Source organism: Megascapheus bottae, chromosome 22 (assembly GCF_031878675.1).
Source record: "Megascapheus bottae isolate mThoBot1 chromosome 22, mThoBot2.hap1, whole genome shotgun sequence".
NCBI classification, from domain to species: domain Eukaryota; kingdom Metazoa; phylum Chordata; class Mammalia; order Rodentia; family Geomyidae; genus Megascapheus; species Megascapheus bottae.
The window spans coordinates 14,514,330-14,529,844 of record NC_143530.1 but is presented as its reverse complement, the minus strand read 5'-3'; the positions used below and the strand labels follow the sequence as shown (position 1 = coordinate 14,529,844).

The 15,515-nt window shown below is 50.0% G+C and overlaps 2 protein-coding genes across 5 annotated transcripts; both read right to left on the bottom strand.

The window, feature by feature from the left end:
* Positions 1-1,701: 1,701 nt before the first annotated feature.
* Flot1 (flotillin 1) lies at positions 1,702-10,798 on the bottom strand. Of its 4 annotated transcripts, XM_090356101.1 has the most exons (13): positions 10,617-10,703; positions 10,295-10,346; positions 9,948-10,023; positions 9,770-9,860; positions 8,914-9,057; positions 8,667-8,786; positions 8,482-8,577; positions 8,139-8,291; positions 4,526-4,707; positions 4,292-4,337; positions 3,807-3,944; positions 3,405-3,569; positions 1,702-2,005 (listed from the first exon to the last, which is right to left on the bottom strand). In XM_090356101.1, the coding sequence occupies exons 2-13, from the start codon at positions 10,335-10,337 to the stop codon at positions 1,976-1,978; spliced, it is 1,284 nt and encodes a 427-aa protein (XP_090212227.1). In that variant the 5' UTR covers positions 10,338-10,346; positions 10,617-10,703; the 3' UTR covers positions 1,702-1,975. The 4 variants fall into 4 exon arrangements, with proteins under 4 accessions (XP_090212227.1, XP_090212228.1, XP_090212229.1 ...); XM_090356102.1 differs by lacking the exon at positions 10,295-10,346 and having other exon boundaries at positions 10,617-10,676; XM_090356103.1 differs by lacking the exons at positions 9,770-9,860; positions 10,295-10,346 and having other exon boundaries at positions 10,617-10,798.
* A 389-nt stretch (positions 10,799-11,187) lies between these two features.
* On the bottom strand, positions 11,188-12,506 carry Ier3 (immediate early response 3). Its single transcript, XM_090355337.1, has 2 exons — positions 12,275-12,506; positions 11,188-12,157 (listed from the first exon to the last, which is right to left on the bottom strand). Exons 1-2 carry the CDS (start codon positions 12,482-12,484, stop codon positions 11,882-11,884), a joined length of 486 nt encoding a protein of 161 aa, XP_090211463.1. The 5' UTR covers positions 12,485-12,506; the 3' UTR covers positions 11,188-11,881.
* Between the last annotated feature and the right edge of the window lie 3,009 nt (positions 12,507-15,515).

Sequence of the window (15,515 nt, the reverse complement as noted above, 5' to 3'; positions counted from 1 at the left end):
TGTCTCCTCTCTCTTTCCGCTCTAGAAAGCCTAGATCTCTGCCCTTCTGGGTTGCCTTTTAATTTCCTTCTGATACCCACTTATCAACGTCTGTCTAGTTGATATTTCTGTTTTTAAAAATCTTAAGATGCCGAGTCTCATCCACATTTACCTAGAACCAACAACATGCTGAAATCATGGGCGATGGTCGGCATCCTGACCTCCAAGTAAGTCACAGGCTGAAGGGGTAGGGTAGGTTGTCGGCTTCATTAGGGTGGGGTGCAAGTTTGTAATCATTCAGAGGCACTGTCAGCTTTAGACATTAACAGTATTATTTCTAATTGTAGTGGCAGCTGTCTTGAGCTCTCATCTTTGGGGATAATATGCCTACTCTGTCAAGTGGGAATCCCCTCCAACTTTGCCTTCTGGTGTGCATTCCTTTCCTCTGATCAAAGAAAGGGAGGGGCTATCCCTGGTCTCCAGAATCATCCTGCCCCCACTTTTTCTTACCTTTTGAAAAGGGAAAATAATCCCTGACACAGCCATCTTTGGTCACTGCACTGGAGAGACAACCAGACACCATCTTTTTTGCAACATCTTTTTGCTATTGGCTTTTTCCTCCTGCCCTTGGTTTTGTCCTATCCTGCACTTCAGATTTCCATTTTGTGTTGAACTTGCTGCTTTTTTTCATATTGAAAAATGACATTGCCCCAAAAGCCAAAAAAAAAAAAATAAATGGGAATTGAAAAAGTTGGTGAGATGTGTGCTCATTTAGAGAAGACTGGGTGTAGGCATGGGAGAGGGTGACTGAGTTCCATCATGCGTGTTTATAGTTAACATGATTTTCAATGATTATTCATCCTGTCATAAACTGGTATCTAAAGCCAGGTGTTAGTGGCTCATACCCATAATCCTAGGTACTTAGAAGGAGGCTAAGAATCTAGGCTCCAAGCCTGTCCGGGCAGGAAAGTCCCTTGACACTAGATCTACTTGGGTAAAGTGTCACTGACTTCAGGTACAGTACTACCCTTAATGAGTCTCCACCCTGAGACTGACAAAAAACTTTCCAGTGTCTAGGGACCAGGAGCTTAGCCTAGTGATCACCTAGCATACGTGAAGCCCTGGGTTTGATCCCTTGGTACTACATCTACAGAAAATGCTGGAAGTGGTGTTTGGCTCAGGTGGCAGAGTGCCAACCTTGAACAAAAACTGTCTTAAGGACAGTGCTCTGGTGTTTGATCCCCAGGACTGGCAAAGAAAAAAACAATGTCTAGTGGTGCAAATCAATAGTTCCATAATACCACTTTGGAGGGTGGGGTTGGGAGTGCTTATGGGGCTTGAACCCTGCCTGGGCTTACTTGCTCAGGTAGTTAGACCTATACCACTTTGAGCCACAGCGCCATTCTGGTTTTCAGAAATGGGAGTCTTGGATTTTCCTGCCCAGGCCTTTGAGCTATGATCCTCAGATCTCGGCCTCCTGTATAGCTAGGGTTACAGCTCCTTCGAACTCTTCCGACTACAGCTTTTGAGTAACTGCAGTTCCCAACGGAATAGTTTCCCCATTGTAGATATCCAGGCCATACTGGGGCTTGAACGCAAGCCACCCCCTTGAGCCCTGCCTCCAGCCTTAGTATTGAGTACAAGAGATGAAGCCCAGTTCTTTACATTTTGAATTGGTGCTGGTTGTTAGTGCTTGCTATTTAACAAACATCCATGAAAGAATTGTGGACAACAGCTTCAGATCTAGTTTAATTAAGTACATTGGAGTGGGGTTATCAGAGGCCGGCATGGGACCCCTAGGGCACTGGCAGTCTTGGCAGTGTGGGACTAGGAAGGGGGACAACCCTGTCCATGGCAAGGCACAAGCATTTGGCAAGGAGAGATGGGGGCGCACCCAGTGTCCAAGGACATGCTCAGGGAGGCCAGTTGGGGTACATGCAGCAGGAACCATTCGGGTAACTTGGGCCACAGGCTGGATACCTGCAAGGCTGAGGACTCAGGCCGTACGCAAAGGCTTGTGGTTCACCTGGCAAAACCAAGAGAAACAACATTTGGGAGCTAGGTACCTCCCAGACCCACCCCCCCATTCAGAGGAATGGGTCAGGGAGTGCGTGAGTCATTTTGGAGCCCACTCATGGCCCCTTTCTCGTGAGATATCACTAGAATCTATGCATTTAAAAAAACAAATGAGCTGAGTGCTAGTAGCTCACACCTGTAATCAATCCTGGCTGCTCAGGAGGCTGAAATCCAGCTTGCGCAGGAAAGACTGAGACTCTTCAATAAACTACTAAGAAGTGCAGCTGTGGCTCAAGTGACAGAACACTAGCTTTGAGAATAAAAGCTAAAGGACAGTGCCCAGGCCCGGGGTTCAAGCCCAGAACTGGCAACAGAAAAAAAAAAAAATCACTGAAGAGGGCAAGGAGACCAGAACTTTGCTTGCACTGATTCTCAGCCCAGAACCTTTGAGACACTGTTCTAAGCACAGGTTATCAGACAATCAACTCAAGTGGTTTTTTTGTTGTTTTTTGGCTGGCACTAGGGCTTGAACTCAGGGCCTGGGCCCTGTCACTGAGCTTTTGTGCTCAAGGCTAGCCTCACAGACTTTTCTGCCCAGCTGGCTTTGAACAAACGATGATCCTCAGATCTCAGCCTCGTGAGACTACAGGTGTAAGCTCAGCTAGGATTATAGGTGTGACCCATGGCTCATTAACTCAGTTTCAAGGTAAAGAAACAGGTACAGACTGACCAAACCTAACCTGTCCAAAATCAGAATTAGTTGACATCAAACCCAAGATTCTTATCATGATAGTGATTCCAGAGCTCGCCCTGATGGGTCATGGAGCTTGAACTCTGGGCCTTGGCACTGTCCCTGAGCTCTTCAGCTCAAGGCTATCAACCTACCCTGAGAGCCACAGCCCCACTTCCCATTTTCTAGCCATTAATTGGAGATAAGAGCCTCTTGGTCTGGCTTTGAACCTGATCCTCAGATCTCAACCGCCTGAGTAGCTAGGATTATGGGTGTGAGCCACCGCGCCTGGCTTCACGCTGACCATAATCCACAGGTGAATAGGCTGAGGTACGGGGAAACGTGATTTGTCTTGGAATTAATTATCAATAGACTACAACTTTGTTTCCTGTCTTTGGGGTGTGACTACAAGCACCAACTCCAGACAGCTGGCCTGGGACAAAGCCCAGTATGGCCAGCTGTATGAGTAGGCTGTTACTTAACATGTTGGAAGGAGTTCCTTTCCTTTGTAAAATATTACACAGCATAGAAGCTTAGCACTGCGTCTGGCACACAGAAGGCAATTTTAGTGATTTCCAGGTCCCTTGGGTGATGGCCAACTCCTAGGTTTACGGTGTCATATGATACAGGAAAAACAACAACAACAATGCTTCATCCTCTTATCACCAGAGACTCTCACCTGGGAGATGCTGACACCTGTGAGTCTCTCCACACTCTCTGGCAAGCGGCTGAGGATGTCCAGGACTTCCCCAGTCACTTTGGATGCTCCCATGGTTCCGTTTCCACTGGAAACCAGTGTGATCTTGTTGGCAGAGGTTAAGGGACCACTAATCTCTTCCGCCACCTAGTGGACCAAAGTTGCCTGCTGAGTGCTCAGTTCTGACCACACCCTTACACAACTCACCCTGCATTTTAAGCCCCAGCCTTCCTCACTCTGGTTGATCACTGGTTTATGCTTATAATTGCCATCCCTAGTTTATGGACCCACTTGGTTAGTTCTCTCCACCACACTCCTTTCACCCCACCCCTCAGGCCCTGCTCTGGTTTGTTCTTTCCCTCATGACCAGTGCTGTCCTCAGACCTGGGGCAGTTTCTCTAGCAGCATGTCCAGCTGTGCAGCCTCTTGATACATCTGGAATGCTTCTGCCTTTTTGGCCATCTGCTCAGCCTCTGCACGGGCTCGGGCCCCTATGGCAAAGGCTTCGGCTTCCCCCCGCATCTGCGGAGGGTACAGGAGACTTGTGAAATACACAGGAATCATTAACAACAAGAAACACCAACCCAGGCCCAGTGCCAGTAGCTCACTCATGGAATCCTACTCAGGAAGCTAAGATCTGAGGATCTCAGCTAGAAGCCAGCTTGGGCAGATGAATCCATGAGACACTTATCTCCAATTAACCAGCAAAAAGCTGGAAGGGGAGCTGTGGCTGAAGCAAAAAAAGCTAAGAGACAGAACTGGGCCTTGAGTTCAAATATCAACACAGACACAAAAGCAAAACACTCAACCCAAGAAGCAACCTATAAGACACTTTCTGCAAGCCCCCAAGGTACCAACTCAATACTCACCCGCACAGACTCAGCTTCTGCCTCGGCCTGCATAATCAACTGGGACCTGGGGACAGAGCCAGTGGAATGGAGTTGATAAGCAGATGGGGTCCCTGCTCCCAGGAAAAAGGCTGGGGACAGAGGTTCTTGCACTCTGAATTTCATAGAAATCTCCAAGAGAAAGGAAATCCTCAGTTCCCCATCTGGGGGTGCCCAGGTGGCAAAAGAGCCAGAAAGGGGCCCCAGAGCATTTACTTCTCAGCTTCTGCGAGGCGCTCCAGCTTGTAGCGCTCGGCCTCTGCAGGCTTTCGCACACGGGCCTCCAGCTCCTTCTCTCGGCGGGCAATCTCCTGCTCCTGTACTGCCACCTGCTGGGCTCGTTCCACCACCTGCACTTGCACCCGCTGCTCCTCGATCTGCTGCTTTGTCTTGGCCACCTGGAGAGCAAGGGGTGCTCAGAGTCAGAGTTAAATGCCCAGTAGATGCCAAAAGGGATCTAAACATCTATGAAGTTCATTAACGGTCAGCTCAGCCTGCACATGAATCCATTTCAGGAACAGAGCCATGGCAGGGCCTGGAGTGGCCTCAAAGCCATTATCAAGGTCTAGGCATTTCCCAAAGGCAAAGTCGGAATAGTATGGCTGGAACCTGGTCCCTGTGTGAGATAAACTTCTATCCACTACTCTGTGTGTATACCAGTCCTGGGGCTTAAACTAGGAGGGCCTGGGTACTGCCCCTGTGCTTTTTCTTTTTCTTTTTCTTTTTTTTTTTGCCAGTCCTGGGCTTGAGCTCAGGGCCTGAGCACTGTCCTTGGACTTTCTCAAGGCTAGAGCTCTACCACTTGAGCCTCAGCACCACTTCCGGCTTTTTTCTATGTATGTGGTACCGAGGAATTGAACCTGGGTCTTCATGCATGCTAGGCAAGCACTTTAACCACTAGGCCAAACTTGCGGTCCCGTGCTTTTTCTTTTTTTTTTTTTTAACCAGTTGTGGGGCTTGAACTCAGGGTCTGAGCACCATCCCTGGACCTTTTTTTTCAAGGCTAGAGCTCTACCACTTGAGCCACAGCACCACTTCCAGATGTTTTTTATGTATGTGGTACAAAGGAACTGAAACTGGGCCTTTGAGCATGCTAAGCAAGCATTCGACCACTAGGCCAAACTCCCAGCTGGTTGCCCCTGTGCTTTTTTGCTCAAAGCTAGCACTCTGTCACTTGAGCTTTTTGCACTCCACTTCCAGCTTTTTGCTGGTTAAGTGGAGATAAGATTGTCCCACTGGCTTCTAGCTGTGATCCTCAGATCTCAACCTTCTGAGTAGCTACGATTACAGACATGAGTCACCAGTACCAAGCACACTGCTATGTTTCAATGTAGATATTCCATTGTGTTGGGCAACTAGTAGACTGTCTCTCATTAAAATATATTATTATTATTATATTATTATTATTTGCCAGTCCTGGCTTGAACTTAGGGCCTGAGCACTGTCCTCAGGTTTCTCAAGGCTAGAGTTCTACCACTTGAGGCATAGCACCACTTCCAGCTTTTTCTGTGTATGTGCTAGTTTGCTATAGGTGCAATTAAGGATTAAGACCTCTGAAACTGCGAATCAAAATAATCTCTTTCAAGAGGCACCTGTAATCCTAGCTACTCAGAAGGCTGCGATATGAGAATCTGGATTTCATGGATCTCCTAGCAGGAAAATCCATGAAAATCTTATTTTTAATTAATCACACACACACACACACACACACACACAAAAGTCAGAAATGGAGCTGTGGTTCAAGTGGTAGAATGCTAGACTTGGACAAAGGGAGCTCAGGAACAGTGCCCAGGTCCTGAGTTCAAGACCATAATGATAATTATTATTATTATTTTTTTTTGCCAGTCCTGGGCTTGAGCTCAGGGCCTGAGCACTGTCCTTGGACTTTTCTCAAGGCTAGAGCTCTACCACTTGAGCCTCATCACCACTTCCGGCTTTTTTTCTATATATGTGGTACTGAGGAATCGAACCCGGGTCTTCATGCATGCTAGGCAAGCATTTTAACCACTAGGCCAAACTCCCAGCCCCGATAATTATTATTATTATAATTATAATCTCTCTCTGCTTTCCCCCATCCCTCCTCTCCTTCTGTGTTGCTGCAACTTGAACCCAAAACCTCACATATTAGGCAAAGGTTCTACCACTGAAGTACATTCCTAACCCCAAAACCTTTTCTTTTTGAGTGCTGAGAAGCTGATGAACACAAGAACTTTATCCACAGTTTCACCACAAATTAGTGGTTTTCTTTATGGCAATGTTTTTCAAATCTACCACACCTAGAAATCATCTTGGAATTTTGTTCAAATATAGGTTCTGGATATACAGGTCTGAACTAGAGTTGGGAGATGTGGGAGCTGTGTGTGTGTGTGTGTGTGTGTGTGTGTGTGTGTGTGTGTGTGTGTGTGTGTGTGTGTGTGTGTGTGTGTGTGTGTGTGTGTGTGTGTGTGTGTGTGTGTGTGTGTGTGTGTGTGTGTGTGTGTGTGTGTGTGTGTGTGTGTGTGTATGTATGCTGGAACTGGGGCTTGGACTTGGCATCAAACTTACCCTTAGCTTTTTCACTCAAGGCTGGCACTTCACACCTGCACTCACAGATCCACTTCCCACTTTTTAATTTTTTACCTGGTTAACTGAAGATAACTCAACTCTAAAGTTTGTGTGTCTAATCTGATTTCAAACTTGATCCTGAGCGCTCAGACTTCTGAGTAGCTGGAATCATAGACGTGAGTCACGAGTGCTTAGCTTCATACTTTCGTTGTCTATGTGTATGCCAGTACTAGGCCTTGTGCTCTCATTTGGCTTTTTCACTGATGGCTGATACTCTTATCACTTGAGCCATATCTTTCTGCTGTTTACTTGGAGCTAAGTCTCTGGATTTGTCTGCTCGGGCTAGCTTTGAATTATAATTCTCAGATCTCAGCCTCCTGAGTGGCTAGGATTATAGGCGTGAACTACGGCTACTGGCACCTAGCTTGGTCATACATATTTTTTAAAATCAACTAACCCACCAGTAATCTTGTTTTAGGTGTTTCTGTCTAGAGACACTTTACATATCATAAGTAGTTGATGCACTAGTATATAGTAATGGCTTACTACTATATATCATGACTGAATAAAGTTTAACCAACACATATTTGCTCCATAAGGCGACTCTGGATTGTATTCCGCATTATGCTTGCAGACCACGTTAGTGTGGTATAGTGTAGTGTAGTGTGTATGTGTTTTAGGTAGGAGGGGTACACCTCACCTACACTACACTCTCAGTTCTGGGAGCCATTTTAAATGTCAAAATCACCACCAACAAAGCACAAAAATGAGAACGAAAACATGGCTGCAACTGACACTGTATCTCTATGATGGCTAGTTAGAATTTTCAACTTGATTGGGTTAAAAATGTCTGAGAGGAGCTGAGAATGTGGCTTAGTGGTACAGTGCTTGCTTAGCATGCATGAAGCCCTGGGTTCAATCCCTCCGTATCACATACACAAAAAACGCTGAAAGTGGCACTCTGGCTCAAGTAGTAGAGTGCTAGCCTTAAGCAAAAGAAGCTCAGGGACAGTGTCCAGGCCCTGAGTTCAAGCCCCAAGACTGGTAAAAAGAAAAAAAGAAGATGAGAGCTAAGAACAGATGGTACCTGTTAATATTAGCTTCTCAGGAGGCTGAAATGTGAGGATAAAGGTTCTTAGCCAGCCCAGGCAGAAAAGTCTACACAAGCCAGAATAAGATCAAAGTTGGAAAGTGACACTAGACATGGCTTGAGATGGAGAGCCTGAATGGAAGGTGAAGGGCCCGTGGTGGGTGGCCTGGTCAGCAGCCCAGGAGCAGTCCTTACCTGAAGCTGATAGGCCAGGTCAGCCTGTGCTCGGCGGGTGTTGACCTCGATGTCATATGCGGCCTTTTTCAGCTCATAGTCTCTCTGTGCCTTGGCCATCTCGATTTCACTAAGGTACTGAGCAGACACCTTTTCTTGCTTGGCCTTAGCCTCCTGTCCAGTCAGAACAGGCAGGAAAAGGCAGGTAGAAAGGAAAACACAGGGTAAGAGCCTACTCCTCACCAGCCCTTTTCTGTCTTTACTCAGGCTCCCTCTTTTTCCCCTGCCAACCCAGGTCAACAAGCCCCATTTAGCTGTGCCCCTTTTACTTCCCCCCAAATCCTCTGCGACCATCATTTCTTACCCGAATCCCAGCATCTCTCTTAGCTTCTGCTTCCCCGATTCGAGCGTCTTTTTGGACTTGCGCTGTACGAGCCTTCCCCAAAGAGTGCAAATAATCCTGTGGGGGAGGTATAGAAACCAGAGTCCTCAGGAGGGTTTGGGAGGTGGGAACAAGGAAGCATGGAAGGATAGACTATGTAGGTTTACCTGGTCATCATGAATGTCCTTCAGAGTATAGCTAACCACGCTGATGCCCATGTTGACCAGGTCTGAGGAGGCCACCTTGAAAACTTGCTCTGAGAATTTCTGCCTGTCCTTATAGATCTCCTTGAATGGCAGAACAGTGGGAAGAAGGTATGTAAGCTGAGTTTCACCATCACACATATACCAGCTGGATCCTGTGGCTCTACTTATTCTGCATCCCTGCCAGATTGTTCCCAGCCTATAAACCCACCTCCACGGTCATGTGGGCCATGATAGCCCTCTGGTGGCCCTCCAGCGTCTCCAGTGCAATGTGGGCAATCTCAGCCTCTGTTTTCCCCAGGAACATCTGGCAGGCAGCTGCCAACATTTCCTTGTTCTGTCCCTGGATTTTCACCTGCAGCCAAGGAAGAGATAGGATGGGTGTGGTAGAAGTCTCAGGAAGCCAGGGAGAAAACAGGAAGAGGTTGGTATCTTTTTCCTTCTCGGGGAGAAAAATGCCATGGGAGTAGCTGGAGAAAGCAGGACATGATTCTTTCTTTGAAGGCAGAGGCACATAAGGCCATGGTTAGAAGCTTTTTTTTTTTTTTTTTCTTTTTTTGCCAGTCCTGGGCTTGAGCTCAGGGCCTGAGCACTGTCCTTGGACTTTCTCAAGGCTAGAGCTCTACCACTTGAGCCTCAGCAGCACTTCTGCTTTTTTCTATGTATGTGGTACTGAGGAATTGAACTCAGGTCTTCATGCATGCTAGGCAAGCACTCTACCACTAGGCCAAACTCCCGGCCCCAGAAGCTTTTTTAAAATTTTTGGTCAGTTGTGGGTCCTCTGGGGTTGGGCTTTGTCTCTGAGCATTTCAGCTCAAGGGTACTGCCCTACCCCTTGAGCCCCAGCACCACTTCAGATTTTCTGGTGGTTGATTGGAGATAAGAGTCTCACAGACTTTAGTGCACGGGCTAGCTTTGAACCACAATCCTCAGATCTCAGCCTCCGGAGGAGCTAGGATTACAGGTGTGAGCCACTGTGCCCCGGAGAAGCTTCTTAATGTCTGGGAGAAAGGTGATGGGGTAGACTTTGTTAGCGGGCAGGGGAGGAAAGGCTCTGAAAGCCTCACCTGGGCGATGCCTGTGACTGAGATGGGGACCCCATGGCGAGTGTAAACCTTTTCACTCTTGACATTGAGGGTCAGTGTGTTAAGAGAGATCCTAGGGGAAAAAGAAGGGGCCAACAGTGAGAAAAAGAGCAGAGAGAAAACTAGGGTTCATCCTCCCGCTGTGTCTCTTCATACTCACCTCTGGATTTGCTGGATGCAGGGCAGGACAAAGACACGTCCTCCAGCTACCATGACTGGGGGGCTTCGGCAGAAACCTGCAAGGTGAAGGCATTGCGCTGCTGTGGAATGAATCGGAAGGGGGCGGGGGAGCATGCACAGGACAAAACCTTTAGCTGGAAAGGGAGCAGTCTGGGGGACCTTGGGTACTAGCTTGGACTCACAACTAAGAAACTTGCAAACAAACCATCAGGGAAGCTTGGTGCAGTTGGGGAGCTGGCAGAAAAAGGAAGGAGCGAAAGGCAAACTTGCATGGATTTGATGGGTGGGTGGGTGGGGTTATCATCTGGTAGGGAAGAGAATACTTACCCGACACCACCATGGCCTCATTGGGGCCACAAGTAAAAAACATGGCTCAAGCCTAGAAGAGAGGCAGAAAGAAGCCTTTGCAGATAGGGGGGGAAAAGCCCTTCCTGTTTGCATCTGCCACCGCCCAGTCCCTTCCACGCCCAGAGAAGTCCGTTATGGCTTTTCCCCATAAAATTCAAGATTCCCAGGGATCCTTCTCCCAGCGCTGGGCGGTCACTGTGCCCCCTGCCCGCTTTATCTAAGGAAGCTCTGCCCCCCTCCCACCCAGGGGCCCCCGAGACCTTCCTGCAGGGCGCAGCTCCGCCTCCCCTCCCCCACTCACCGTCCCACCCGCACGGCGGCCGGGCCTGGTCGGCCTTCGGAAGCGCGGGGCCCGCGTAAGACCCGGGGACCGAGCAGGGGCCGCCCGCGAACACGCCTTCCTGGAAGCTGGGGCCCGCGCCCGCGCCCCCCACCTGGCCGCACCCAGTAGCGGCGGCAGACGCGACCCGCCCCCGTGCGCTCGGCCCGCCCCCTTCCCGGCAGGCCCCGCACGAGTCCGCAGCCCTCCGGCTCCCCGGGCCACCCCGCCGCCCCGCAAGCTCTGGGCCGCTCCGGGAACTCCGCCCAGGCCCCCGCCACGCCCCCCCGGGCGCAGGCGCCGCCCGCTGCGGAAGGAAGATTGCCACACTCCGGGCTTGCCACCGCCGGGTGGGGAAGCCGCGGGTTGTGGCTGTGCGCTACGCCTCCGCCGGCCAGACCTGGGCTCGTGACTCCCAGGAGAAGAGACCCAGGGGGGGCCCAGGGGGAAAGCGCAGGCTGTGGACGTGGCCGTGGCTCCGACCCACCCTCGTGGGCGCTCGGGGAATGGGGGAAGGGCCCGCAGCCGGCAAAGACACACGGAAGGAGACAACTGCCATGAAATCAAGTTTATTGTGTTCACAGAACATACTGGGGGACCCCGACAGCCCACCGACCCCTGACCTAGCAGCCACCCCTGCCTAAGAGGTAACTTGGAGGGGCTCGGCCGTGGACTTCGTTTATGCCGGATAGACTGTGGAAGCCTCCCGCGGTAGAACGTCAGGGGGAGGCGCCGGAGATTGGCCGGAGAACCGGGTGTTCCTCCCCAATCCGCAGATCCCACCACCGTGCCGGACTCCTAAGCCGGGGCGTCCTGCCCCCAACTTCTGCCTCAGCTCTAGGCGCCCGGCCCTTCACCAAAAGCCCCACAAAGCTCAATAAATACCGAAAATGTGCATCTACACGGCAAGGAAGCATATCTCGCTCCCAAGCATAAGTTAAAATAAATATTACATACATCCCTCCATCACCTAGGAGGACACACATAAATACATATAAATACTAAGTAGGAGCACGGAGACGTGAAGGAACGCCGCTCTCCTCTTCCGCTGGGCCGAGCCGGGGCTGGCGGTCCGTGCCTCGGCGCAGCGCCCCGGGGCACCAGCTGGCGTCTCTCCGCTGTAGTGTGTTTCGAGTTCGAGTCTGCCTTCGAGTCCCAGTTTGGGATACGATCTCGAGCACCCGGCGTCGGCGCCCGGTGCTCTTCTGGTTTCTCCGATTGTTGGGCGGTGGTTGTGGGGCGTCCGGTTAGAAGGCAGCCGGGTGCTGCTGGAGAAAGGTGCTGAGGTCCAGCGCGTAGTCCGCGGGCTCCAGGGTAAGGTTGAAGGGCTCGAAGACCGGGGGCTCGGCGACGGGCGTCGGGATGGACTCGGGGCCCCCGGCGCTGGGGGCGTCCTCCAGGATAAGGGGCGCCGTGGGCACGCTGTCCTCAGCCATCAGGATCTGGCAGAAGACGACGGTGAGCAGAACGAAGAGGAGCCTTTTGGCGAGGTTCGGCTCCTCGGTTGGCAGCGGGCGCCGCACCTGACGGGAGACAAAACAGCGGAGAGGTGAGTTCAAGAGCCCGGCCGCGGGATCGTAACCCCGAGGCCACCCCCGAGGGTGCGGTGTCCCCCGGCTGCCCACTTCGGCGACACTCACCACTCGGGGGTAGAGGACCCGGCGAGTGCGCTTCCGGTGCCCGCGAGAGGCGCCGAGGCGCGTGGCTGGGGCTACCGCCGGCTCCGGCAGCGGGTCGAAGGTGAAGATCTCCGGGCCAGAGCCCCGCCGGACTCCCGGACTAGTGGAGGGCTCCGAAGCTGGGGCCCGCAGGCCGGTCATGGTGGGTAGAGAGCTGCGAGAGTGACACATAGCTAGGTCCGGGGAGGAGAAGGCGGAGTACTCCCCCGGCACGCGGCGGACGCCTCTTATGCAGCCCTCGGAGGGGCGGGCCCTGCTCGCTCCTCCCCTCGCCGCGGGGGAGCGGTTGGCTGGAGCCGGTTGGAAATTCCGACAATCTGTGGGTGGAGACCTGGCCTGTGCATCCCCGAGTGCCCTAGTGCACGTCCAGTAGTGAGTAGTCGTGATGGCTGGAGGGTGGGATCCCCGACGGTGCGCACGTGTTGGGACATGTGGCAGCTGGAGAGGGGCACGCGGCAGTTTAAGAGAGGGTTCTGCCACCATCCTGGGAAAGCTGGGGAGGGGGGACGGACGGAGAGGGGATTTACAAAATATGGCCTTTCTGTAGCATCCATCAAAGTTCAAGGAACTACAAATGCACATTCACATACTTTTCAGTTATGCATAGAAAACACACACCGTAGAGGGAAGTCATTGAAGTTATCCAAAAGACTAAGACATGCACACATCACCACTGCCCTGCCTGCTTTAGCATGCATGACAACAAACACATGCACCACACACACACAAAACACACACTATGTGAGCATAAGCATATCACAGTCACATGCACATGAACAGCACACACACACACGCATGCATGCACACTCAAGGATGCAGACTGCGTAAAGGCAACTCAACAAAGCTATTCAGGTATGCACAGAAATATTCAGACAAAAATTAGTGCAGAGAGCCACAAAGTACAAAGACAAGAAGTTAACAGCCATACAAGTATGCTCTTGTATGGCCAAAAACCAAACAGTATGTAAAGAACTTTTAAAATTGAAACACTATAGAAATGCTGTAGTAGTTGTCAAACACTGATTTGACACATTTGCATAACTGCTTTAGAGATTGCAGCTCAATGGAACATTTTTGGAGCTTTTGATTGTAGCAGGTGCTCTGATGACAGCATTGTTGGAAGGCACAGCTACTAGTGGGGGCAGGGCCCCACCCCCCACTTGAGCCCAGAACTTCCAGATCAGCCTGGGCAACGCAGTGATATAATAAGACCCTGACTCAAAAAATAAAAGAAGGGCTGGTGGGAATGTAGAGTGCTTTGCCTAGCATGCATGAAGCCCTGGGTTTGATTCCTCAGTACCACATAAATAGAAAAAGCCAGAAGTGGAGCTGTGGCTCAAGTGGTTGAGTGCTAGCCTTGAGCAAAAGAAGCTCAGGGATAGTGCCCAGGCCCTAAGTTTAAGCCCCAGGACTGACAAAAAAAAAAAAAAAAAGAGAGAGAATGTATATTTAAGCCCAGTGTCAGGGGCTAATGCCTGTAATCCTAGCTACTTAGGAGGCTGAGATCTGAGGATTATGGTTCTAACGTAGCCCTGGTATGAAAGTCCACAAGACTCTTCAATTAACTACCCGAAAACAAGAAATGGTGCTGTGGTTCAAGAGGTAGAGCAATAGCCTGGAACTGAAGAGCTCAGGGACAGCACCCAGGCCCAGTGTGCAAGCCCAATGACTGACAATAAATAAATAAATAAAAATAAAAGGGGGCAGGAGCTGGTGGCACAAGCTTGTAATCCTAGTAACTCAGGAGGCTGAGATCTGAAGATCATGGTTCAAAGCCAGCTGGACAGAAAAGGTCATGAGACTCTTATCTGTGGTTAACCACCAGAAAGCCAGCTGTGGTTCAAGTGGTAGAGTGCTTACCTTGAGCATAAAGAGCGCAGGGACAATTCCCAGGCCCTAGGCCTAACAAAAATAAAGAAAAGAAAAAAAGTGAAGTGTACTGTGGAAGATTTCTGAGGTTAGTTTCAATGTATGTGCTGCAGAGTAAGACAAATCAGATAAAACTGTCACTCTGACATTAGAACTTTATTCTCAGTCTCAGGGAGATGATATGGACCAGAAGAACTATTCTGATAATTTAAGGAAACAGTTAAAGGGGGGCTGTGATTATGGCTTTGTGTGGTATAGTGCTTGGAAAGAATGCTTGCTTAGCATGCACAAAATGATGGGTTGGATTCCTCAGAAAAAGAAGCTCAGGGACAGTGCCCAGGCCTGATGGAGAGCAGAGAGAGAGAGGGAAAGAGAAAGAGAGAGAGAGAGAGAGAGAGAGAGAGAGAGAATGTTTAAGGGAACCCCCAAAGAGCCCTAGTGTATGACTAACTAAAGGAAATTTCATGGGAAAGTGGCATTGAGTGGGATATGACAAAATCAGATGTGAAAGATGACTGTAAAAAAGAGGATGGCATCTGCAAAGGCCTTGAAATGGAAAAGTACAGGATGCATTTGGGGGAATTTTAAGGAAAATCCTCATACAGTAAGTTTCCTGTAAAGGAGTCATGGGAAATAGCAATGGCTGAAAAGGTGTTAGGTAAAGTGAAGATAGCTTACCTGCAGGCCAAGAACTTGGATTTGACTCTGGGCCTTGGAGTTGGAGGATCTGGGGACAAGCTAAAAAGAGAACCACTCAAAATTGGGAAGGGACTGTGCACAGAGGCAGGGGATAGGATATGACTTGAGGGACTCAAGTAGAAAATAACAGTGCCTAAAAAGGTAGCCATGAGACATTTGTATCATACAGTTACCAGAATTGGTCATGAGATGGTGCCATGACAAGAAGGGAGTGCAAGGGCTTATTGAAAGCAAGGTGCTAAAAAGACCAAAGCTGACCTCAGATGTATCCGGCTCAGATTTTTTTTTTTTTGGGGGGGGGCGGTACTGATCCTGGAGCTTGAATTCAGGGACTGGTACTGTCCCTTGGTTTCTTTTGCTCAAGGCTAGCTTTTTTCATGGCTTAATGGAGGTAAGAGCCTCACAGACTTTCCTGCCTAAGCTTGTTTGAACCTTGATCCTCAGACCTCAGCCTCCTAAGTAGCTAGGATTATAGCCACCAGTGTGTGGCCAGGCTCAGCCCTTTATACCATCATGTTAATCATATACAGAGACAGGTGGCTGAGTTATTCAGACCTTTGAGTCTGTGGTAGAATCCAACATAGTGTCTTGCTGGAGTAGTCTCTCACTGTTGAATAAAAGACAAAAACACAGA